Source organism: Daucus carota, chromosome 6, assembly GCF_001625215.2.
Source record: "Daucus carota subsp. sativus chromosome 6, DH1 v3.0, whole genome shotgun sequence".
NCBI lineage: Eukaryota > Viridiplantae > Streptophyta > Magnoliopsida > Apiales > Apiaceae > Daucus > Daucus carota.
In genome coordinates this window covers 6,746,885-6,773,485 of record NC_030386.2, presented here as the reverse complement: position 1 = coordinate 6,773,485, position 26,601 = coordinate 6,746,885, and the positions used below count along the sequence as shown (strand labels likewise).

The window sequence follows — 26,601 nt, the reverse complement described above, 5'->3', positions numbered from 1 at the left end:
TTCTATTTTTGCTGAATTCTTCTTCATCTCAACTAGCTGACCTTGATAATTCAAGTACTTTGGAACAAAAGGTCCAGCATTCTTGTTTCCAGTTATACCCATTTTCCTCTTGATTTGATCCTTGATCAGATTTGAGATGTGCTGACATGATTTGTTCTTCACTTGAAATATGTATTGAACATATCTCAACTCTTCCCAGTGTTTAGCATAGAGATCTGCTTCAATAACTCTAAACACTGTTCCATTAGACATGAAGTAGATAAGAATGTTATCACCTCTGTCATTCTTCACCAGTTGGACTGAATCAAGTTTGTCCATTCTTTCTTGCAATGCTCCAGTCTTGGGAGCACAGAGAGATGAGGGGTCTGTTGACATTGATCCTATACTCTGATCAAATTTTTCATATTTAGATCCTAGTCCTCCTTTATCTCTTCCTGCTTTTCGATGAGAGATTGGTTGAATTGAGCCCTTTTCAAAATTTATCTCAGTCATCAGACTTGGCTTTGCAAATCCTGGCAATGGGGTTGTTGTTGGTTTAAACACAGCTTGAGCCTTGTTAGAGGTTGTGTCTTTCTTTGCTTCCTTATTAACTTGAGCTGTGTCAGAGGTTAATTTTTCTTCTTGTGATTCCGCAATATGAGCTTTGTCAGAGATTGCAGCTTCTGATTTCTTTTCTTTTACAACTTGATCTCTGTCAGAGGTTGTAGGTTTCTTCTTAATCCAGCCTTTCTCAAGTTGATCATCTACTATGCTTTTGCCTTTGCTTGTATATTCATCTTCAGAGTATACCTTTTTGATTGGTAAACTCTGATCAGCAATAGTAGTTTCCTTGATCATTATTCCTTTTTCCTTTGGTCTGGCAGTTGATTTTGCAGGTTTCTGGATTTTGCCTGAGGTTATAGCTTCAACATGTTCTTTCTTCAGTTCAGCTTCCTCTGCAGCAATCAACTCCAAATCCAATTTAGCTTCTGGATTCTCTTGTTCAAAAATCAGTCTAGCAAGTTCTTCATCAGTCATTGGTTTATCTGATCCAGCCACTGGTCTTTGCTTTGATCCAAATGTGACATTGTGTGTTAGAGCTGGAACAGACTTTGAGCTTTGCTTAGACTGTTTTGCACTGTCAGAGTTTGAAACTCTTCCACCAGTTGCAGCTTGAAGCCTCTTGTTCTTTGTGAAATCATCCACATCATCATCATCATCATTTTTCTTTCTTTTCAGAGTTTGAGAAGTAGACTTGCATTTGACTTTGGCTACTCTCTCCCCCTTTTTGACATCATCCTCATCAGGAATCAGTACTGAAGTTATCAGAGAAAGTGAAGATTGGATGGCTTCCAGCTGCTTGGTCATTGTAGATTGGGTGGCCTCAATCGAAGTCATCCTGTGCTCCAGAGTTTGTTGAGCAGTCACCAGCTTTTTCACATCTTCTTTCAGAGGTAGTAAGTGCCTTTTCTTGTCTATATTCTGAGTTTCCTTGAAGTTAGCTACCTCTGTTCTAAGACCATCTACTGACTTAGATGTATGAGCATGAGCAGGATGAAATATCTTCAGATAAAGAACTGTAGCTTTGAGGCTTGACATGACATCAGAGTTTGTGATTTTATTCTCTGCCATAGATAAGAATTCTTCAGCTTTTGTTGGCTCCAGAGAATGCTGGTGACTCAGCCAGAGTTTATCCCATACTTCATGAGGTGGATCAACCTGAAGATCCCTGGGAAGAGGCTCAGAGTTTGTCTTCAAAGTCTGCAGTCTGGCATTGTATTGACTGGTAGACTCCCACTTCTGTTGTTGAAGAGACAAAGGGACTTCATCCTCATTTTCATCATTGTCATCTTCATCATCCTCATCATCATCAGATGCAGGATCTTCAACATTTTCAACAGGATTTGGAACAACAGTCTCTTGAGCTGCAGATTTTGATTTTGATTTGCTAGGCTCTTCACTAGCCTGAGAAAGTGACTGCAATACCTCCAATGCAATCTTGTCAGAGTCTTCAATTACAGCATCTGACTTGTAATTTTCTGGAGCGTATCATGAATGATGGCACCCTCAGGAAACTTCAATGGAGATTGAGGAATTGGAGTGGAGGGTCCATGATCAGAGATTGGAGTTTGAGGATCAGTCAGTGTTGTCCCAGCTTCAGCTGTATCTTGTTCCTTGCAAATTATTTCCTCATCTACCTCAGATGAAGTAGAAGATGCTGTAGCAGTTGAGAGTGGAACAGCTTGAAGAGGATGCACCATCAGAGCTTGAGATAAGTCAGGAATAGTAGTAGATGGTGCTTGCTCTTCTTCAACAGTGAAATCAGTTATCTCAGTGATGGGTATCTTTGCCCTCTTAGGCTTGTTTGCCCTTGCTTTAAATCTGACTGTTTTTGACTGAGGGCTAGCCTGAGTAGGTTCAGAGTTTGTTGCAGGAGAGGGTTCAAGGTCATCATATTCATAGGCTGCAACAAGTCTCCTTCTTTTCTGCTTTGGTGGAGAAGCATCTTCAGTGTTTAAAGTCTTAGAGACTGTATCAGAGTTTATTGTAGGAACAGGATCAGAGTTTGTTGGCACTGGTTCAGACTTTGTCTTCAGAACTTGTGTAGCAACAGAGGTTCTGGTCTTCTTAGTGGAAGGGGCTGCATCAGACTTTGTAGCCCTTTTTGTCTTTGGTGTAGATGATCTGGGTTGTCTGGTGGCTGTAGGAGAGACTGGAGGTTGAGGCTGTTGTTGTTGTGGTTGTTGTTGTTGGACTGGGGGCATATCCATCCTAGCTCTAACTGGAGCTGGAATTAGGAGAGGCCTCTGAATTGAATACTTCTCATCTTTGGAGATGAGGTCCTTGAACACCCTTTTATGAAGCCTAAAGGGCTTAATCTCATCATCAGCAGCAAAATCCACCTCACCAACAGTGGCATTAAACAATAATTGACAGAATCTTGAGAAATATATGACTTGTCTATTTTCATGCATTCTTTCACCAATATTTCTAAGAACTAATCTACCAAAATCAAAATTAGTAGAGTAGATCAGAGAATACCCAATTTGTAGCATATCCATGGGTATAGCATCCCAGTTGGTGCTTTTCTTCTGGAAAGCCCTTGTGACACAGTCGAAAAAGAAGCTCCATTCCCTTCTTAGTCCTGGACGCTTTAATTGTCCCAGTTTATCAAGTGATTCACTGTAGCCCAGAGCATTCATCATCCCCCTGAGATTGGTATCTCCATTTGTGATGTAAGCTGTATTCTCTGGCATGTTGAATGCTTGACGAACTGTGGCTGGAGTGACAGCATACTCCTCCCCTTCATATGAGAACACAATGGACGGTGATCCATCTGCACCACCATTATCATATTGCCCTGTCCTCCAGAAAGTGATGATTTGGCTTCCAGAAAGTCTGGCAGGAGCGGTAAGAGCAGTAGCTAGGGCACTTTGTGCCAGGAATTGCTGGATGGGATGATAATCCCTTGGAGCATCTGCTGTGTTAAGAATGGCAGCGTGGTTGTTGGGAACAAATTCCACACCTGCATGAATAAACGCTGAAGTCGCCATTAGAACAGAGTTTGTAGAGGAAGAAAGGTGTTTGAGAAAGTGTGTAAGAGAAGATTTGAATTGCAGAGAGAAAAGCTTAAGAGTTTGTTGAAAGAGTGTGTGTAAAGATGAAGTGTATAAGTGAATAATAAGCAGTAAAATCTGATGTGATAAACTCTTCAGATTTTGTTTAGCTGTACACGCTTGGGCTTTTGTTCAGCTGGACACCTGTCAGATTTTAACTGGTAGATGAGTGTTAGTGGCATGGAGAAAAGAAAATAGTAATCATGAGCGCAGTAAAACTTGTGCAGTTATAAATGCTGATTACACGTTCTCCTATTAAAATGTTTTACATGTAAGCCCACTAACAATACAGCCGTTTGGTACACTCTCTTCACATTCTCTGAATATTTAAACTCCTGAGATGTACAAGATTTTAAAAATCAAGATCAAATCCCTCGAATTTTAAACTCTGAGATTTAAAACAAAGAAAATAAATTTCTAAGCACCTCAGAATAAGACATAATGTTTAGAAAATTCATAAAAAATCAGAGTTTATCATAAAATCCATAGCTCAATAATGTGCTTGTGAAATAATGTGTGTGATTTAACATATTAAATCAGAGACTAAAGAATTTCACAATTTCATAATTATAAGGTAGACAAAAATAATTTATTCAAACTCTCAAGACATAGACAAGGGACATACTCTGATGAAGTAATATATAAAGTAAACTACCCCCTTTTTTTTTTCTTTTTTTTTTCAGGACGCTTTTCAGTGTAAGTGAATCACGACCTTTAAATAATTTTGCAACAGTATTTCTCCAGTAATCAGAGATTGTGACTGGTCACCATAGATCATAATGTCTAGACACTTGCTTAATACCAGCAAATGTTTGGGTCTTTCCAGTCACTGTCACATAGACATCTAAGATCTCAAAGGAGTACCATGCTTATTTTCAGGGGTGTGTATAGCATCAGAGTTTATAATCACTATCTAATTTACTGAGAGAAAATGCAAATTAATCAGTCTCACTTATAATTAAGATATGTGAAGTAATAGAGTCTCAATGATATCAACATGCATATTGTGAAAAATAGTAGCACAAAATTGAGATCAGGATTAAAAGAACTTAACTGAGATTCATGATTACTAATTCAGATCATGCTTCATAGTATCTTCACAGGTTATTTGTCTCAAAGAAATAAAATGAGATCATTTAGCACGATTCAGAGTTTACAAACATCAGAGAATGTCGTCAGAGAATGACAATCAGAGTATAACAAACAGAGTATATTATCAGAGAATGTCATCAGAGTTTAACAATCAGAGTATATCATGGCAAATTTGTGAGCAATACATATGGTAATTTGACAATTTAACTTGAAAGATCTGACCATTATGTTTACTCAGTTCCTGATATCATTCCTAGCTCATTCACCAGCCTAGTAAAGGTTGCTTCACTTAGTGGTTTGGTGAATATGTCTGCTAGCTGCTGTTCAGTGGGAACAAAGTGAAGTTCAATGGTTCCTTCCAGCACATGCTCCCTTATAAAATGATATCTTATACTGATGTGCTTTGTCAGAGAATGTTGAACTGGGTTTCCTGTCATAGCAATAGCACTTTGGTTATCACAATAAATAGGAATTTTAGAAAAGGATAACCCATAGTCCAACAATTGATTCTTCATCCAAAGAATTTGAGCACAGCAGCTGCCTGCAGCTATATACTCTGACTCTGCTGTTGATGTTGATATTGACTTTTGCTTCTTGCTGTACCAAGAAACAAGTCTTCCACCTAGAAATTGACAACTCCCACTTGTGCTTTTTCTGTCAATTTTGCAACCTGCAAAATCTGCATCAGAGTATCCAATTAGACTAAAATCTGATTCTCTAGGATACCATAATCCCAATGATGTGGTTCCCTTGAGATATCTGAATATCCTCTTTACTGCAATCAGATGAGGCTCTCTTGGATCTGCCTGAAATCTTGCACATAGACATGTGGCATACATTATGTCTGGTCTACTTACAGTCAGATAGAGCAAAGATCCAATCATTCCTCTATAGTTTGTGATATCCACTGATGCACCAGTATCTTTGTCTAGCTTGGTTGCTGTTGCCATAGGAGTAGTTGCAGCTGAACTGTCTTGCATACCAAATTTCTTCAATAGATTTCTGGTATACTTGGCTTGATTGATAAAAATCCCATCTTCAGTCTGTTTAACTTGTAAACCCAGAAAATAACTGAGTTCCCCCATCATGCTCATTTGGTACCTAGACTGCATGAGCTTGGCAAATCTTTGACAGAGTTTAGCATTAGTGGAACCAAAAATGATATCATCAACATAGATTTGAACTAAAAGCAGATCATTTCCATGATTCAAATAAAACAAGGTTTTATCTATGGTACCTCTAGTGAATCCACTTTCAAGAAGAAATTGAGCCAGAGTTTCATACCATGCCCTTGGAGCCTGCTTTAGTCCATAAAGTGCTTTGTCCAATCTATACACATAGTCTGGATGCTTTGGATCCACAAAGCCTGGAGGTTGTTCAACATATACCTCCTCATCCAGTTTCCCATTAAGAAAAGCACTTTTGACATCCATCTGAAATACCTTGAATTTCTTGTGTGCAGCATAGGCCAGAAAGATTCTGATTGCCTCCAATCTTGCAACTAGAGCAAATGTCTCATCATAATCAATACCTTCCTGTTGTGAATACCCTTTTGCCACAAGCCTTGCTTTATTCCTTGTAATGACACCTTCACTGACAGTTTTGTTTCTGAAAACCCATTTTGTACCAACTATGGATCTATCTTTGGGTCTTGGTACTAGGGTCCAGACTTTATTTCTCTCAAACTCATTTAGCTCTTCTTGCATTGCTTGAATCCAGTCAGCATCTTGAAGAGCTTCCTCCACCTTTTTAGGTTCTGTTTATGACAGAAAGCAATGATGTAAACACTCATTTGCTGTAGCTGTCCTTGTTTGCACACCTGCTTTTGGATTTCCAATTATTAAATCAGGTGTATGAGATTTTGTCCACTTCCTAGCATGTGGAAGTTGGCTGCTTTCATCATTGGATCCTCCCCCTTGATCCATGCTCTCTTGATTCTGTTGATCATTCCCTGTAGCTCCCCCTGAATTTGTGCTATTAGAGTTTGAATCAGTATTCTCTGATGAGTTTGAGTCAGCATTCTCTGATGAGTTTGAGTCTTGGGTAGAGTCTGAAACATTCTGACGCTCCCCCTCAACATGTTCTTCATCATCATGAACTTGTAAATTTTCACCAGAGTTTGCTGTATTTTGCTCACAGTCAGAGTTTGACTGTTCATCAGAGTTTGTCGAATCAGAGAATATTTCTTCATTTTCAAAATGCAATTCTTCATGATCATCCATATCTGCTAAACCCATGATTCTCTTGTCATCAAATGACACATGTATGGATTCCATGATCATCTTGGTTCTTAGATTGTAGACTCTGAAGGCCTTTGTTGTCAGAGGATATCCTACAAAAATGCCTTCATCAGCTTTTAAATCAAACTTGGTAAGCTGTTCTGGATGAGTCTTCAATACAAAGCATTTGCACCCAAATACATGAAAGTACTTCAGATTTGGCTTCTTTTTCTTCACCATCTCATATGGGGTTTTGCCATGCTTATTAATCAGTGTTGCATTTTGAGTGAAGCAAGCTGTTTGAACAGCTTCTGCCCAGAAATAAGTAGGTAATTTAGCCTCATCAAGCATAGTTCTGGCAGCTTCTATTAGAGTCCTGTTTTTCCTTTCAACTACACCATTTTGCTGTGGTGTACCAGGTGCAGAAAATTGTTGCACTACACCTCTTTCTTTGCAGAACTCTTCCATTGTTGAATTTCTGAACTCAGTTCCATTATCACTTCTAATGATTTTTACTTTATCTTCAGATCCATGGTCCAGTTGCTTCACATGATCCATCAGATGCAAAGCTGTTTCATCTTTAGAGTGAAGAAAATATACATAAGTGTATCTAGTATACTCATCAACAATGACAAGAGCATATTTCTTCCTTGCAATGGATGGTACATTAACTGGTCCAAATAGATCAACATGTAGAAGATGATATTGCTTCTTTATTGAGAATTCAGTCTTACTCTTGAAGGATGTCTTTCTCTGCTTGGCCTTTTGACATGAATCACATAGACCATCTGAAGTGAGTAGTGATTCAGGGAGTCCTCTCACAAGCTTTTTCTTTATAAGCTCATTGATGGAGTTGAAATTGAGATGTGAGAGCTTCTTATGCCACTTCCAACTTTCTTCTGCAGAGATTCTTGTAGATAAGCAAATTGCTTTTCCTTCAGAGTTTGTAGGCAAGTTGATTTCATAAATATTTCCATGTCTGTGAGCAATCACTGCCACCTTGCCTGTTGACTTGCTTACTATCTCACTGTGTTCTTCATAGAAATCAACATGATAACCTCTGTCACAGATCTGACTGACAGAGAGTAAATTATGTTTTAGCCCTTGAACAAGAGCTACATTTGAGATGCTGACATTTCCAAGATTAATGTTGCCATATCCCAGAGTCCTTCCTATGTTGCCATCTCCATAAGAAACACTTGGGCCAGCTTTCTCCACAAACTCTGACAGCAGGGCCTTATTTCCACTCATGTGTCCTGAACATCCACTGTCCAAGACTAGGATATTCTTCCTGTTGCCCTGCAATCACAAAGACCACTAATTGTTAGTTTTAAGGACCCAGACTTGCTTGGATCCCTTGGCCTTATTAAGTTTGTTAGCTTTTGCAGCGGAATTATTATTATCAGAGTTTGAGCTAACAGACTTTGGATCAGAGTTTCTACTAGAAACAGATTTTGTACTTGCAGAGTTTTTATTAACCTTTTTCAAAGAAGGTTTCAATTGATAATAATCATAGTACAAACTATGATATTCTTTGCAAGTATAAATAGAATGCCATAAATTACCACAATGAAAACATGGATCTTGTGGTTTATATCTAATACTACTTTTTCTAACTCCAGACTTTGTAGGTAAGGAGTTAATATCCTTGTTCTTCCTGCAAAAATTAGCAAGATGATTAGTATTTCCACAGTTATGGCATGTCTTCCTAGGTGCATTTGGAATAGGCATGTAGTTATTACTCTTGTCTATTCCAACCTTGCCATTTCTATTTTTCCTAGGCTCCTTGTCTTTGTTATCAGACTTTACCTCTTTAAGCTTATGCTTAAGCTGTTTCTGAGTCATCAGTCCTATGTTAACCTGTTTGGGCTTATCAGATTTTAAATTGTTGTTAATCTCTGGGTCTACTCTGTTTAGACTTAGAGGATTCAGCAACAAATTTAACAGGTTTAACCTTAGGTTTTTCAGTTTTAACAAACTCTGTTTTTGATGACTCAGCTTCTGAGTTATCAGTGTAACCTAGTCCCTTCTTCCAGTTTCCACTACCTAAGATATCTTGAGTAGTTTTGCCTGAATTAGTCCATGTCTTAATAATATCCCTTTCCTTAGCAAGTTCTGATTGAAGAGATGCATACCTCTTTAATAATTCATCTTTGACAATGACAGCATCATCTCTCTCTTTCTGAACTTCTAACATCTGAACTAATTCTTTTTCTAGATAATCATTCCTTTTCTTTACACTTAGAGTTTCAGATTTTAATCTTTCATTTTCTAAAGTCTGATCTCTAAAGCTGATATGCAAAGTTTTAAGGAACAATCTTAACTCAGTTATATCTTCAGTATCAAAGGCAAGAGTAGAATGAGGTACCTTGGCAGTAGATTCAGAGTTGTTGTCAGTGTTTGCCATCAGAGAATAATTGACTTCTTCCTCTGAATCAGATCTATCTGTCCAGTTTCCTTTCTTGGTGATAAAGGCTTTTTCTTTTTCTTTCTTGGCTTTCTTGCATTCAGATGCAAAGTGACCCTTTTCACCACAGTTGAAACAGGTGTACTTGTCAGCTTTTCCAGCTTTTCCTTCCTTGCCCTCATTCTTCCTGAAGTTCTTCTTATCATAAACTCTGTCAGAGTTTCTGTCTTTCCTTGAGAAACTTTTGCCTTTGTTGAACTTTTTGTAAGCCAACTTTTTGAAGCTTTTCACCATCAATGCTGCTAACTGCATCATATCATCATCACTGTCTTCAGAGTCTGAGGGAACATCAGAGTTTGAGTCATCAGAGTTTGATGACTCAATGTCAGACTTTGTGACATGAGCTTTTCCTTTGCTCTTAGCAGCTTCCTCTTGAACTTTTAGAGCAACAGACTTTGATTTGCCTCCATGACGTTTGCTCCTCTGCTCCATCTCAAGTTCATGAGTCTTCAGTCTTCCAAAAACATCATCAAGAGACATTTCTCCAAGATCAAGATTGTCTCTTATTGTAGTGACTTTCAAATCCCATTTTTCAGGAAGAGCCAGAAGGAATTTGAGGTTTGAGTCTTCAAGATCATATTCCTTGTTCACCAGAGATAAGTCATTCAACAGTTTGACAAATCTGTCATACAGATCTGTCAAGGACTCACCAGATTTTGAGTCAAAGTGCTCATATTCCTGTGTAAGGATGGTTTTTCTGTTCTTCTTGATGGCTTGAGTTCCCTGACATCTGGTTTCCAGAGCATCCCAGATTTGTTTAGCAGTTTTGCACCCAATCACCCTATTAGACATTGCATTATCAAGGGCACTGTGCAGAAGGTGTTTCACCTTTGAGTCTTTACCAATTGACAAGATGTCCTCAGGGGTATAATCTTTCTTTTCTTTTGGAACCATCTTCTGAGGTTCATCTGCAAGCCCAACAGAGAGCTTGGTGGGCATATGTGGTCCATCATAGATCCTGTCAAGGTATTCTGGATCAACAGAGTCTAGAAATATAATCATTCTCTCTTTCCAGACTGGATATTCAGATGCCTTAAGGATTGGAACTCTGAAGGACGAAGCTTGTGATTTTTCAAACATGATTGTGATTAAGATCTCACTGTAGTTATCGTAACAGAGCTGGCTCTGATACCACTTGTTAGGTCCTATAAACTCACTATATAAACAGATATAGTGAACACAATCAATAACACAATTCGTCAATATAAGAGATTGAAAGCAGTAAACTCTTATTCACAAAGCTTAATCGGTTACAAAAACTCTCTCAGTGATTTATATATTATCACTAAGAGCTGCTAGGGTTCTTAACAATGTACTCGATAACTCAACTCATATAGAGTAATATATAGACACAATTACAAAATCAATCTCTGATTTGATATCATATAAATCAGCTATGTATTCTATCAATCAAAGATTGCTACTGTTTTCTGTTTAGTTTCCATAGTCAGCAAATCACTCCTCCGCTTCTATCCTTCCTTGAAGTATATCCGCTTCTGAGCTCTTTCCACGTGTAAACTCTGACAAGCCTTGACTATGTAAACTCTGATCAGACTTTATCAAACTCTGATCAGCTTCAAGCTTAAACTCTGATCACTCCTGTTCTAAAACAAACTTTAAGAACATTAGTAATCATCAATTATATCTAACATATATATTTATATATATATTCGCGAGATATGCTACATATAAATTAGTGATATGTTATGTACAAATTAGTGATTTCTGTAGTTAAAAATAGTGATAAAAAATTGTCCAGAAACTGGTTTTTCGTTTTTAGGCTAATTTGGTTTCTATTAGAGTAGGACTCTCTCTCTCTCTCTCTCTCTCTCTCTATATATATATATATATATATATATATATATATATATATAGAGAGAGAGAGAGAGAGAGAAAGTCTTACTCTAATACAAAACTCCTTATTCTACAAACTAAGAACTATCACTAAATTTCTAAGAGAACATAACTAAATTCTCCTACAACCCCACTTCTCCTTCTCCTTCTCCAAGTCAGCCTCTGCCTTCACCCCATTTCCGGCAGTTTCACCGCCCCCATCTCTACCATCTCCACCCCTCCACCACATCCTTCTCTTTTCCGTTGACAACATCACCAACCCCTACATACCGCCTAAATATATACACATACATTAATGCATGTTTTACCCCAGGAGCTTCCATCTCTAATAATCTCGACATCGATAGTGAAATTCATCATACACACCCACCAATACCAGCAAACACCAGTTTATCACTTTATCTACAACTACAACAACCCCAGTTTTGCGACACCCACCAATAAATCGTAACTATTGTTCCATTAACTCTCTTTATGTCTACCACCTTCAACTCCACCTCCACCACCACCTGAATCAAGTACAAGAACAGATCCACAAATTTTCATCAATTTCTGGAAGATTTCACCATTTTTTGTAACACAGATCACTAAATTTTAAAGAGAATATCACTAAATTGTATTAAGAATATTACTAAATTATATCAAAAATATCACTAAATTGAATTGATTTTTAGTTTTTATTTAAGGGTTGGTTTTTATTTGATCAATAACATATATATATATATATATATATATATATATATATATATATATATATATATATATAGGGTAACACTCCATAGCATACCCTCTTATATAGAGTTACGTAGCACACCATTATAAATATATACATAATATATATTCTATTATATTTTTTATGAAATATAATTGCAAATTTTGATTATTAAACTGAAAACGAAGTTATACAATTTTTTTATTCCAAAGATCATCTAAAATTATGCAATATCTCAACATGATTCTATAACAGAATTATAATCATCCAAAATTATTCTGTTGTAGAATCAGTTTCGAAAATATACTTTTTTTAATCAAATTTTAAGTGTTAAATTACTTAAAATAGATTTATTTTATAGTATTTTATACTAGAATCACGTTTTATATGTATTCTATAACAGAATTTATAATAAAATTGATGATTTATAGTGGCGCACTATGTAACTCCATATAAGGAGTCCATCTTTTGAATGTTGGCCTATATATATATATATATATATATATATATATATATATATATATATATATATATATAGTACTACTCCACTACAAACCCCTCTTATTTTACAAAATAAAAATCAAGCTGAAATATCACTAAATCCTAAAGTAAACATCACCAAATTTTTAACAACCTCATTTCCACCTCCATCTTCACCAAGCCCACCTCTACCTCCACTTCTATGCCGCCCCCCTCCCTCCATAACCACCACCTCCATGTCTAGCTCCATTATTTCTCTAACAACACAATCTCCACCTCCGTCTTCATCAAGCTGCTGCTTCCACCTCCTTCAGCCCCCGTTCATACATCTTTCTCCAACTCAGTTCTACTTCAAAACGCGGCGGAGACGCCACTGCCGAACCCCCTGCTTCAAGATCGCTCTCCACCCGGTAACGACACAACGATTACGGCCGCCCCGACCTCCGCTAAAGTCGTCCTTCCTCCATCTCCACCTTCAGCTCCCCTATCTCCACCACCACCACCACCACCTGAATCGACAATGTGAACAGATCTGGAGATTTTCACCCGTTTCTGAAAGATTTCACCAATTTATGTAACACAAATAACTAAATTCTAAAGAGGATATCACTAAATTGCACTGGTTTTTAGTTTTTATTTAATGGGTGATTTGTATTTGATTATGAGTTTATATATATATATGATGTTTATTCGCCAAAGATGTAATTATTAATGTATTATTGCAATAGAAATCATTTTTATATGTTCCCAGAAGATAAGGAAATGCTCCTCCGCATTATAATTGAACACTGTTGCCTGGACAACTGCCCGTGAAACTTCGAATCTCTGAAGCTAATGGCGTAATGCAGACGGTTTATAAATGAACCTCATTTATTGGTGAATGTTAAGTGACCAATTCTCCTAAAACCTCAAGGTGTTAGGAGTAGGGCTTACCAGGATCATATTCTAACATTCCCCCTCACTCGAATGCCCATTTATGGGTCGAGAGTGGATCACGGGCGCCCATCTTTTTGGGGCATAACATTGCCTTCGTGTCCTTAATAAATTTTGAGAATATTGGGGGTCACAGGGAGTCGAACTCGAGTCTCCCGCGAGCCTAAGCTCTGATACCATGTTAAGTGACCAATTCTCCAAAATCTCAAGGTGTTAGGAGTAGGGTTTACCAGGGTTTGGGCCCCAAATAACCAAATTAAGGTTAAAAATGCCCTAAATAACCAAATACCCGAAACTTGGCCCTCATTAACCAATAGAGACGCTTCTGGTGTAGCGTTTTTGTTAAAACAACAAAAACGCTACATCGTGTAGCGTTTTGATAAAATAATTTTTTTTAAAACACGAAAACGCTACACGTAATAGCGTTTCAGTTAATTTTTTTTTGTAAATTGTAAAACGCTACTTGTAGTAGTGTCTTTGTTTAGGGGATTTCTTTTTTATTCAGCTTTTAGCACACTGGCGTTTTAACTAAAACGCCACACTAAATTACGTTTCATATAAGTAAAACGCGAATGGAAATAGCGTTTTGTGTGTTTGAATTTTTTTAAACAAGTAAAACGCTACTTAGAGTAGCGTTTTAACCTATTTCTTGTGCCAAGGCAGAAGCCTTCTGCCTTACTGCCATGTACCACATAAAAAACAATTCTATGTAAAATTCCCACCACAACTCAAAAACCAAAACTTTTAAACTACCAATTCAATGTAAATTGCATAGACAATATAAACTAATTCATAACAAGATAAAATTTAATTTATATCATAAATCATTCATACAATATTCGCCAAATTCAAACAACCATATCAAATTGTACTTGAACAATAGTGCTACAACAATAAAAACAACTACAGAATTAACTGTCTCTCGATGAAGCCCCTCCATGCTTTCCCCGGCTCTGAAAATCCATCTCGTTCATGTATCTCGTTGCTTTTCTTCGCCCCTTCTTCTTCTCCATATCGGGGTCATGCACAACTCTCGGGAAAGCAAGCTCTGTAGGATATCGAGGATCACCCTTGTTTGGAATTGGCTCAAAGATACCATTATAAATCTTCGACTGGTTCTCTAACTTATACCAATCTCCAACAAACGCATGGAAGTTCATCTTCACATGTGAACAACATGCAATTACATGGGAGCAAGAGATTCTATAAGTTTGAAATTTTCCACACGTACAAATAGACTCCATAAGACGAACCGTGTGTGTGTTTCCTCATTTCAACCCATCCCTCCTTGTAACTACTTGGAATAACCAAGTCCCCCGATCAAATATCTTCACACTATGACCCGTGGAATGTCTTATAGCACGGTTCAAGAAATGGGATGCATATTTGGTGAAAATCTGACCTTTTGATACTTGTGTTGCAATCTCAAGACGACGTTGATCAAAGTACTCAACCGTCTTATGGAATAGTACTCGCACCAATGAAGTAAGCGGGAGCCTCCGAGCATCGACAATTGCTTTGTTCCAACTCTCAACGTGGTTGGTAGTCATGATGCCAAAACGATGATGCTTGTGGTCATGTGCCAGTGACCAGTTTCTTACTGGTTTGTCCTCAAACCATGTAAGTGCTCGGGGCTCTAGTGCCAACAACTCCCCCCATAGTAGTTCAAATTTCTTAGGCTGGACCTGATATGCCAACTCAACCAATCTATCCTTCAATCTAGCTTTCTTGAATTTGGTGGCAAAGTTTGTGGCAAAATGTCTCACACAGTACCGATGATGATTAAGTGGCTCACACCATCCCACCTTCTGCATAGATGCCATGATCCCTAAATGTTTATCAGAAATGACACATATCCCGTGCCTCCGACCAACCACCAAGCTCCTCAACCTATCCATGAACCAATCCCAGCTAGAGTTGTTCTCCGACTCCACTATAGCAAACGCCAATGGTAGAATGTCACTAAACCCATCTACAGCTGTTGCACTCAGAAGAACACCCGGATATGGTCCATACAAATGAGTCTCGTCTATCAGTATGACGGGTCTGCAATACTCGAAGCCATCAATGCAGGGCTTAAAAGCCCAGAACAATCTCTTAAATGTCACTTCCTATTCCAAATAAATAACAAACATTACATTAGAAAATGAATAACGACGTCCGAATACTTAATGAAAATGATTTAAATTACACGGTGATAGAACATACCTCTAGTTGCTCTGCATCATCCTCCCTAAAGCACCAATCCACCTTCGTGCCCACATTGAAGGACTGAAGAGCTTCCATCAAATGTGGCAAGTCCTCGTATGATCCTTCCCACGAGTCATGAATATCCTCCATTGCAATCTTATTTGCATTCCTAATCTTCTTTCGTCCCGGCTCATATCCAAACTTATCTTTAGCAGTGGCTAGCAACACCTTCTCCTTAATTGTCGGATCAGCAACAATTTGAGATTTAATCACTCCAGCAATCTCCGAGGATGTCAAGTTGGGATGGTCTCGTGTGATGGTAGTGCTCAAGCAACTATGTGGTCCTACACTCTCCATGATTTGAAATTTACCATGTGAACTCCTCTTTCTAGCTTTCAACTTCCAAATGCAACCATCATTTCTATACTTGCACGCAACATACCAACTACTCGGATCTGATCGTATCACTCCAATCTCTAATTGATTCTGAATGTGGTATTGCTTCACCACATGCATCAAATCCTCTTTCGTGCTAAATAACCTCCCATCCTTCAACTCCAACGGGACCTCATTATTCGCAACCTCGACATCGTCGAATGAGGTCATCCTCTCTAAATGGGAAGTATCGACCGACATGAAGCTATCAACCACATCATGGTCATGTCTAAAACGACTACCACCCGAATCACGCCCACTACTCTTCTCCCCCACACTCGAACTACTCCTTAACAAATTCCCATCACAAGACAATTTCTCTACATAAATTTCAACAAAAAAGGGCATCCCTTTTGACACCACAACACCAAACATTAATTCTACATCATCATCATCTTCAATTGGTACAATCCCGAATTTCAAATCATCGGGATTTTTACACCTATAAAATAGCCTCAACCTACTACTACTACTATCAATCTTCAACTTGGAATGTAACAAAGCACATAAATTAGCGTTATTCATAGACAAATCTAGCCTAACATGCTTCGAAACAGGTTTATCATAAACAAAACCTTCTAATTCAGATTGGATGATATTACCGTCATTGTATATCCATCCAAGAACCGTATTCCCAGCTTTCGAACCCGAACCCGAACCCGAAGCCATGTTTGCATCTATGAAATGTTTGAAGTATGAATTAGAGCAGATTTTGGGTGAATTAGGGCACAACAATGTTTGGGTGAATTGTATGGCAGTGTGTATGGGCAGTATACTGGGTTCTGGGGGTATATGGAAAAAAAACGCTAGACGCACTAGCGTCTAGCTAATATATAGAATTTATTTTAAAACAAAACGCTATTGTAACAAGCGTTTATGTGTATTAAACTTAAAACGCTATACGCAAAAGCGTCTAGGTTACATAATCAATGAAAACGCTACTGCCAGTAGCGTTTTCATCTTATTAATTTTTTTTTAGAATATTTAAAACGCTGATTTTGAATAGGCATATTAAATTTCTTTTAATTTTAAAACGCATTTGTTTGAATTAAAAATGATTTGTTTTGATGTATATTGAAATAAAAATAGGTCAACACTAATTTTGTATTTTTGTTTTAATTTGTTTACAAAATAGGTAAACACTAATTTTGTATTTTGTTTGAATGAAAAATGAAATGGTTTAAAATGAATTAATAATTCTAAAACCCAAAACACTTAATTTGAATTTTGTTTACCTATTTTGTATTTTTTTCATTTACTTAAAAACAAAAATATCAAATCTTTTTTGATAGAAATTTGAATTAAAGCCTTGCATTAATTTAAGTTAAATTAAAGTATAAAATTATCATTCCGCCGGCGTCTCGGCTTCAGGGCCTTCGGCCCTTCAGCCTCGCTTAATTAGGGTTTAGGCTCGAGGGAGTAGGGCTTACCGGCCCTACACCCTCAATCCTAAACCCTAACCGTCGGCCAATTTAATATACAGTATGAATTAATCAGTCTAAAAACGTAAACCCTAAATGTTAACGGTTGTAAATTTATTTATTCCGCCGGTGTCTCGGCTTCAGGGCCTTCGGCACTTCAGCCTCGCTTAATTAGGGTTTAGGCTCGAGGGAGTAGGGCCTACCGGCCCTACACCCTCCATCCTAAACCCTAACCGTCGGCTAATTTAATATACAGTATGAATTAATCTTTCTAAAACCTAAACCTAAACCCTAAATGTTAACGGCTGTAAATTTATTTATTCCGCCGGCGTCTCGGCTTCAGGGCCTTCGGCCCTTCAGCCTCACTTAATTAGGGTTTAGGCTCGAGGGAGTAGGGCCTACCGGCCCTACACCCTCAATCCTAAACCCTAAATGTTGGCCAATTTAATTATTAAAACATTAACGCTATACTAAAACAGAAACATAAGACATGAAATTAAAATATTTACAAGATCCGTGCTATCATATATCACAAGTTCAGCATCCTATAACTAGAAATGTCATCAAAAACCTACAAATATCATCATCCCCTATGTGAACCAGTACCACAATCAGGAGCCTTCCTATCCCTCTTTGACCGGCGAACATAAAAGACCTCAGGATCAGCCCGATCAACTCTAACTGAACTCTTCTGCGTACCAGGCTGACTAGGCTGCGTAGATTGTGTAGACTGTGAAGAGCTGCCCAAGTCAAAAGGGGGTACCTCTGGTGTACCATGCCAAGGCCGAAGTCGGTGCTGACGCTGTACAACAGGAGGAGGCTGCTCTGTACTGGTATCAAGCATGTGAGAAGTCTGCTGCTTAGGTAATGGCTGTGAAGGCCAGCTTAGGCCTAGAGAAATACTAGGAAACCAGTCACCGGCACCAGTAGTAGTAGCTGTGGCGGCAGCAGCAGCAGCGGGGGGAGTAGAAGCCTCGTAGCTGTGGCAGATACAACAGCAGAAACATCACCAACAGTAGCAGTAGCAGCAGCAGTAGAAGACTCTGGGCCTCGATCCTCGCCTGTACCTAAATGATCATGTTCATCAGCATGATCAGCATCATCATCCGGCTCATCAACTAATCGTCCACTGCCTCGGCCTCCACTACCACGAGCACGGCCTCTCCCGCCACCACCACGGCCTCTCCTGCCACCACCACGGCCTCCTCTATCACCTGCATCCTCCCCTCCCCCGTCCTGTCTAGCATCCTGCTCCTCAACTTGAAGTCGATCAAACTTGTATGCATTCCGATCTCGGAGATGATGCAGACTCTGAGTGGCTAGTTGGGACATATCCGGGAGGACGTCTGCTGTCCTGGCTGCTATAGTCTCTAGCACAACTCCCTGAAATACAACGAATACAAATGCAATATCAACTACTAGAACCCATCAAATAAAGCATGACGACTAATACAACTAATACCCCAACTACAGATTAGGAAAACACATGACACATATCACAGAAAGTGCAGATATAATAGTCAAAAAATACTTACCAGGTGGGTATGCAGTGCACCCAACTGACTAATGAACCTCACAGTCCGAGGCAAGTACCAATCCATGTACTCTGGGACTGTAGCATGACCATCAATCAGGTCATCAGTCCAAATATGCTCCAGACGATGCTACCAGTGTGTCATACTCGGCTGATGTACGACTGCATAATCCAAGACCTTCTGGCCCCTCAGCATCATAACGTGATGCTCGTGGGAGTAGTGTGGCTGATCCGGAATACGCTGTATCATGCCAAACTGTCTAGCAACTCTGTCCGGCTGATGTGGCTCGACTATGTAAACACATATCATGGGGCCGCGAAAGCACCAGAGAGGACGGCCGGCTAAACAATAATCTGGCAGTGTATCAAGAATCCCAGCATAAGGCTCCCAAATAAACTCATCTGGAGCAAGCGCATCCAATGCCGCCCGAGACGTAGTCACAGTGCTTCCATCACTCTCAACGAATGAATGTCCAACAAGCCACCTATAAACATCATAGGAATACAAAAAAACACATTAGTCAATTTAAAAAGACAATTCACAACTTGAAATGTACAAACCAGTAAAAACACAGCTACTATGTACCTGGCTCCATGTGGTCCTGGAAGCTGATGCTCCCAAAAAGCAACATCCTCTAATGGAACAGTGGTCCGAACAGGGGCAAGAGTGGGCAACCTCTCCCATGCCCATAGCTGCAGTAAGAGAAGGCATCCAGCTACCTCCTTAATACTCGCTTTGCAACCATTGCAAAGCTCCCTGTATAGACGGGCTAGAACAGCTGGACCCCATGCATAACCTCCAAGCGCCTCCAGGTCACAAACAAAATGAACCCACGAGGAGTGTATAAGTCCACCAGAATGGTTGGTGAACAGTGACCCCCCAAACAACTGTAGCAAGTAACACTTGGCGTGAAGCCTGATCTCCTCAACCCCTGCATCATCATGTAATCTCGCTGGAGTGAGATTCTCTACCCATGTGAGCCGTAGCCTCGAGTTATTGAAAGCCTCGGGTGGAGGAATCTGTCCAAATATCTCAACAATGATGGTCTCCCATCTCTGTCCAGGTGGAGGGCCTACAGGACACATCACGGGCTCTCCGTCAATGGGTAACCCGAGCAAGACACCAACATCCTGCAGTGTAATAGTACACTCTCCCATCGGTAGGTGGAATGAATGTGTCTCTGGTCGCCATCTCTCTACCAGAGCACCAAGCAAACTCCAATCAAGCTGAAGAGTGGATACCCGAGCTACCACATAAAAACCGGCTGCCTGCAGAATGGGGATCAATCGGACATCAATGTTCAAATCAGATTGGTTGGCGTCACGACGCCTGAAATACTGCAAGGGCGCAGCACCAGTTCTCCAGACAGAACGAGACCTATGAGTGGCCTGTAGGTGAAGAAGGCTAGGATCACGAGGTCCCTGGTCTCTAATAATAGCCTGTGAACAAAAACAAGGAAATACAAAGTCAGCACATCATACTAACCTTAGAGAGAAACTAATTAAATAAATCAACTAGTTAATGTTGAAATGGGAACTATAATTTGGTTGAGTGTGTGTGTGTTTGAATATTAGTGAAACAACTAGTTAATTAGCTATTTGATTAGACAAATGCACAAGTAAAGCAACTAAGTTGAAAGCTCATCTGCACACCACCAATAAAACAATAAAAACAAATAAAGTCTAGCCTAATCAACTCATCAGTAATTACACCATTAACTAAAAAGGCAAAGAATCTGGTATACAAATTAGAGCATCAATTAAAATATATATCACTAATCCCGATTTTAAATAGAAATCTAGTCAGATGCTAATGCAAGTTCATGTACATGTGGGACTAGGTCTTCTGGCAAAGTTTGAATTTATGCAAATGCAAGTTCATGGTAGCTGCATTTGTCCTCAGAAAGAAAAGGTAATGAAAATAGGGAGAGCCAATTAGCCACATTTCCGCGATACATGTGCCTTGAAACGTATCCTTAAATCGCTCTTAATCTTCACTGTCAATTCTTATAAATGTTTATATTACTCGACAGATACAATCACACATAGTTCTAGTATAAGTAAAACTTTAAGTTATCAATTATTGTACGACCACTACTATATCAAGGTTGAATGTGACCATTACCAAGTAAAAGATGCCATTTCCGCATAATATTATTGCTGGAAACATGCACCACGTATCATGTTTGGTTGAATGTTCATCGTTAAATCTCTTAGAAGTCGATTTTTTATAGTAAGATATAAAGTTCTGATGCCTTATGTAAACATCTTTCACTATTGTAATTTAATCCAGTCTGAATTCATAATTACAGTCATAAGTTTAAGTGCATGAATCTGGAGGCTGCTGGAAGTGTTATCTACCTAATCACATGGAAATCATGTAAGTAAACTATTTCTTGTTCTTGACATTTTATACTCAGAGCAGTTGCAGAACTCGATTCTCAAACTTGACAATCTTACTTATTCCAGCATTATGAACTGTACCATAAGATGCATGAATGAATGCATAAAAAGCAGTTTAAATGTTAAAAATAGTCCAAAAATTTGATAATTTTGATAGTACTTGTGTTGAAGGATCGGTAAAAACTGGTCACTTAAGTTAACGACCATTTTAAACGCCAAACTTGTGCTTGGCTATCTGTGCTTGAAGCAGATCAAAGCAACATAGAATTAGATAATCTAAAAAGTAAACTTTGTCATATCTAACATATACATAGCAAGCAGTCACACAAAAATGGTTAAATCAAATTCATACGGACATTTCAACAAACACATAGCAAGCAGTTAAACAAAGATGAAATTCATCCAATAAAATTAATTTAAAATCGTGCAAAGAGGTAGAACATACATTAAAATCCATTGTACTGAATGCCTCCGGAGTATGCACTTCACTTTGTAATAATTTGCAGCAACTTCACTTCGTAACTTCGTAGTTAGTTTCTTCTCTCGGTATGCACTTCGTATGCACTGCCCGTTAGCTGTTCAAAAAGTTGTTAATATAAAAAGATGAAAACGCTACAGCGTGTAGCGTTTATGCACAATAATAAAAATTTGAAAACGCTACACGAAGTATCGTTTTAACTTAACAGTAAAACGCTACTTAGCCTGCGTCTCTATTTGTCATTGGGGGCCATTTTTTTTAAAATTGTTATTTGGGGCATTAGCTCTGTTATTATTGTTATTCAGGGCCATTTTTCGGCTTACCAGGATCATATTATAACAGTGAAGTACAATCAATTCGACTCTAGTAACTCTTCTGGATAGTTTCCGACGAAATTCCTAAATAATACTTTTTTCATCCCAACATGTTCTTTTATATTATTTTTTGACACGCATTTTGAGTCTCATATGAAGTATAATTTTATAATATACTAGCCTATAACCCGTGCAAAGCACGGGCGACTATATTGCGATATAATTTTTATTAGTTTTAAGCTTTATATCACATTATTAGTCATTTATTTGTAATATAATAAATTAAAATGAATGATCCTATAATTCAGATAAAATAAATTGACATGAATCTAAGCAGAAGTGAAGTTGTTGTGAATTCTAATGGTCAGGGAACAGTTTGCTCATCAGTCTTATAAGCAGTAACACAAACTCCTTGAGTTTCTTGTGCAACAGACATGCAGATTTGTTAATCGAATGAAAGCATATTTCTTTAAGATTAGTACTAAATGTTGTGTACCAGATACTCGAGTGTTGTAGGAAAATCTAATATTGATGTTACGCCAGCAAATATTACAGCTACAGGAGTTGTTCCAAATTCTGTAAGATCAGAAGATATATCCATGGCTGCACAGAAGTAACAAAGAGAAAGATCAGTGAACATAAGAACTCGAGTTTTACGTGTGATAGCGCAGTTTTCATCAGAAAACTTTTTGTATGAATCACTCAAACTAAGGTCATATTTTCATCCATGTGAAACGGGAAGATGGAAAAGTTCAGTAGAAGGTGCTGGCTTGACAAAGAGTCTGTGTCAAGGTTGAGGATTGCTGTCAATTTATACTACGAAAAACCTATAGAGAACCGTACTCGACTCTGTACGGAGATACTAATAACAGATGATGTTTTTAAAGAATTAATGATTCAGGGAGATCATCATATTTGAAATAAGATATGGATTAGGGGGTAAAAGAAAGGAAGCATACTCTCTATATACATAATTTGGGGCTCCGGTGCATAGACACAATTACACTTATAAAGGGTGTAAATGGCTGAGTAATGCATGAAGTAATGATCATAAAATTGACAGGTAATACAGAGATAAGTTGATTTTTGCCAAGATTAGTAGAAGTTATATCACTTGTTACCGGTCACTCTGAAGATGAAACTTTCTCAGTTTTGTCTTCCACAATAGCAATCAACGCCAGATACTCATTTATGGCTTCCCCTTCTTTAGTCAATGTAATGTCATAGTCAGACAAAGCATCTCCTCTCTAAAGTTCTTCAGTCAATTCATCTTCCATTTCCACGTCTCGCTCCTCTTCCTGATACTGAGTCGATGTCTCACCGTTACTACCATCAGAAGTATCAGATTCAACAGATGAGTGCGACCCCAGAACGTTTTCTCCACTGATAGTAGCCACTGAATTTGCAAGATTTGCAACAGATGAGTCGAAAATATGTTTTTGATGCACCAAGCTATCTGTTAGCTATATAATTCACAATTCATTTGAGCATAATTCTATAGGTCATCACAGATAAGTTGAGCAAATATAAAAATATCAGTTTGAAATTATTTAATCAATTTCTTACACCCTGCTTTTCCAATTCATTTGGCACCAGAATAGGCAATTGTATTGATAATTAAACTCTCAAGTCAGAAGAATTTATTTCATCAGTTAACTCTGGTAGTTAGAAACCACAGGCTTTTCTGGTGCATTTTTTAGGTCTAATAATTACAAAAGATCTGGAGTAGTCTGTGTTTTCTTGTTCCCCTGAAAAACATATGAATGGAAGCAATGTTAATTTTCTTAGATATTCTTTAACATATCCGTTTTTACTAAATTTTGTATAAAAAGTTGTTTAAGTAGTTTGATTTTCAGAAGGAAACTCTGAAAAAAGAGTATTCATGGAAGAATAAGAAGTCGATACAGTAGAATTAAAAGAGCCAGGAGCTAACTCTGATAGTTAGAAACCACAGGCTTTTCTTGTGCATTTTTTAGGTCTAATAAATACAAAAGATCTGGGGTAGTCTGTGTTTTCAGGCTATTACCATAAATTAGTTCATAATTCTTTGTGTCAATTAACCAGAAACTTCAACCATAGTTTATAATTTAAAGCCTGGGCAGGCTATTGGACCGGTCCAAATGCAACATGATTCCTATTTCCCAAACCAGGCCATGTTGAATATTGATTGGTTCTGCATCAGATACTCCAGTTCTAAGACTAACCAACGCCGATCCCTGAGGGTACTAATGCTGCTATATATTATAAGTAAACTTAAGGTAGCTAGAAACTAACAAAAATATACCATTGGTCTGCTTTCTACAGTAACATTATTCCCTGTCATCTAATTAAGATATTAGAAAATTTGGCAACTTACCAGCTATCGTGGTATAAGAGCTCATAATAAGGGAGGCCCAAATTTAAACCTGATGACCTCAATTTTCTTTTAATTTTATTTTGCAAGTTAAGGTTGAATATTTCCCCAGAAGAGGCATTGTTGAAGGCTGTCAGCAATCCGAGTGTGTTCTTTTAGCAGGGGAGGTAAAACCATGAAAAAACTGAGAATGAATGATGCAGGTAAACTGTTTGATCTGAAAGTTGTTTGAAACTCCGAAATGCGGCCATGATACTATTAAATGACAATTCATATAATAACATAAAATTACTCAATGAATTAGTAATGCTTATATAAAACTTTAAATTTAAACCTCTAGAAGTTTGCAGGAAGGATAGGGAGTCTGGAGGGGTGTTTTTATGGAGTTATGCGTCTATTCTACTATTATCTTCTATTACTACAAAAGCACGAGGCTTTAACAATTCTGCAAAATGTATTTCTCATGACAGGATATTAAGAAACAATATCCACCCGGACTCATGGCACTTGGCAGTAATAAAAAAATGTGGTCGTCGCAACCGAATGTTTAAGCAACACAGTAAAAAGAATTCAACAAACGGATAATTCAAATTGAAGCATTCTCAAAGTTAAACAGCCTAGCATTTATAAAATATTCATCTTTGACCTGTTCAAGGACTGTTAATAGTACTTAATTTGTGCACTAAGCCTGAACCACGATGCAAAAATAAATTGTGTGAAAGAAAAAAACTACAATGACTACTTTGCGAGTCCTGGCCTTAGCAAAGAAGTATTAACTAAGATTCTGAAACCCTGTATCTTGAATCTTCACTTACAGAAACTCTGCGTCAAGCATCAATGCATGTCATACAGTAACCTCAAAGATAAAGTGCGGAAAGCTTAGCAAGAGTATTAAACATTTATGGTGTTAACTTATAAACTCTAATCAGGTGTTAGTCAGAGAGCAAGACATGGACACCAAAGACTGTTCTGTAGTTAAAAATATTGCAAAATTGTGGCTAGGTAAAGTCATGATACAATAAACATAAAAACAAAAAAAATTTAATTTATCACCTAAACACTTGCTTGGAAACAAAAATCTCATTCGATTAATATGACCGTGCTTGATTCAGGTAGCACCTGCAAAGCACATATGCTGAATTCCCCTATGTTTTTAAGCATAAAGCTGCTGAGTTATGGAGAATTGTTTGTCAAAAACAACTCCGAATGCAATTACATTGACTTAATTTTTCAAACAACTCTCAGATCAAACACATTACGTGCAAAGAAAGACAACAACCAGGAACCAAAGAAAGAGCACAACAAAGGCAGCTAAAAACAAAGATCAAATTAATCAATTCTTATAAGCAACTAAATTACTGAAATTTAAGATAAATAACCAATGGATAACAAACCCATATCCATATATTTTCAGAAGAGAAACAACTTCAAATATAATTGATTATATATGTATGAAGAACAAACCTTCACCGCAGATGAGGTTCTTGAGAGATGGAATGATAAGTAGAATAAACGTCCAGCTACGGAGTTCGCCGAGACGGAGAGGAAGACAGAGGGCGGTGGTTCAGAGACGGAGAGGGCGGTGGTTCATAGACCGAGAGGAGGTGTCTGTGGTAGAGACGGAGAGGAAGTGTACGTGGTGTGCACTATTTGCTTTAGTCTGTACAATCAATGTCCAGGAGATAATAGAAGTCTAAGAAGAGCCGTTGTTTATTACTAACAGGAAACGAAGTAACATAAAAAAAGACCAAAAAACAACGACCAAACCAAAATTTGTGAAGAAAAAGTAGGACTACAAAATATACCCATGTTGGCTTTTTATAGTATAGTATAGATTTTTAAAAAATTTTATTCCCGGAACAAAAATTTGAAGTTTAAACTTATATATTAAAAAAAATCTAAAAGACGTTATGAAACTATATTTTATAAGAGTCTCACAATACGTTCAAATAATGGACGTATACAATCTGTTGGGACGGATGGAGTAACCGTGAATGGGACTGAGTTTTCAACGACCATCGAATCTTACATCACCTCTTAAAGGCTTCCTGGCCTTAGCAAGGGTCATCATGGCCTTCATTAATGAGACCCAACAAAATATATTAAAATATTTAAATTTG

The 26,601-nt window shown here is 38.0% G+C and overlaps 1 protein-coding gene and 1 long non-coding RNA gene across 2 annotated transcripts; both read right to left on the bottom strand.

Moving 5' to 3' along the window:
- Positions 1-14,264: 14,264 nt before the first annotated feature.
- LOC135147164 (uncharacterized) lies at positions 14,265-16,647 on the bottom strand. Its single transcript, XM_064080015.1, has 3 exons — positions 15,562-16,647; positions 14,652-15,464; positions 14,265-14,513 (listed from the first exon to the last, which is right to left on the bottom strand). The coding sequence occupies exons 1-3, from the start codon at positions 16,645-16,647 to the stop codon at positions 14,265-14,267; spliced, it is 2,148 nt and encodes a 715-aa protein (XP_063936085.1).
- Positions 16,648-23,161: 6,514 nt separating this feature from the next.
- Positions 23,162-26,296, bottom strand: LOC135147347 (uncharacterized). Its single transcript, XR_010284894.1, has 2 exons — positions 25,946-26,296; positions 23,162-23,524 (listed from the first exon to the last, which is right to left on the bottom strand). It is a non-coding gene; the product is annotated as an uncharacterized LOC135147347 (long non-coding RNA).
- Positions 26,297-26,601: the final 305 nt, after the last annotated feature.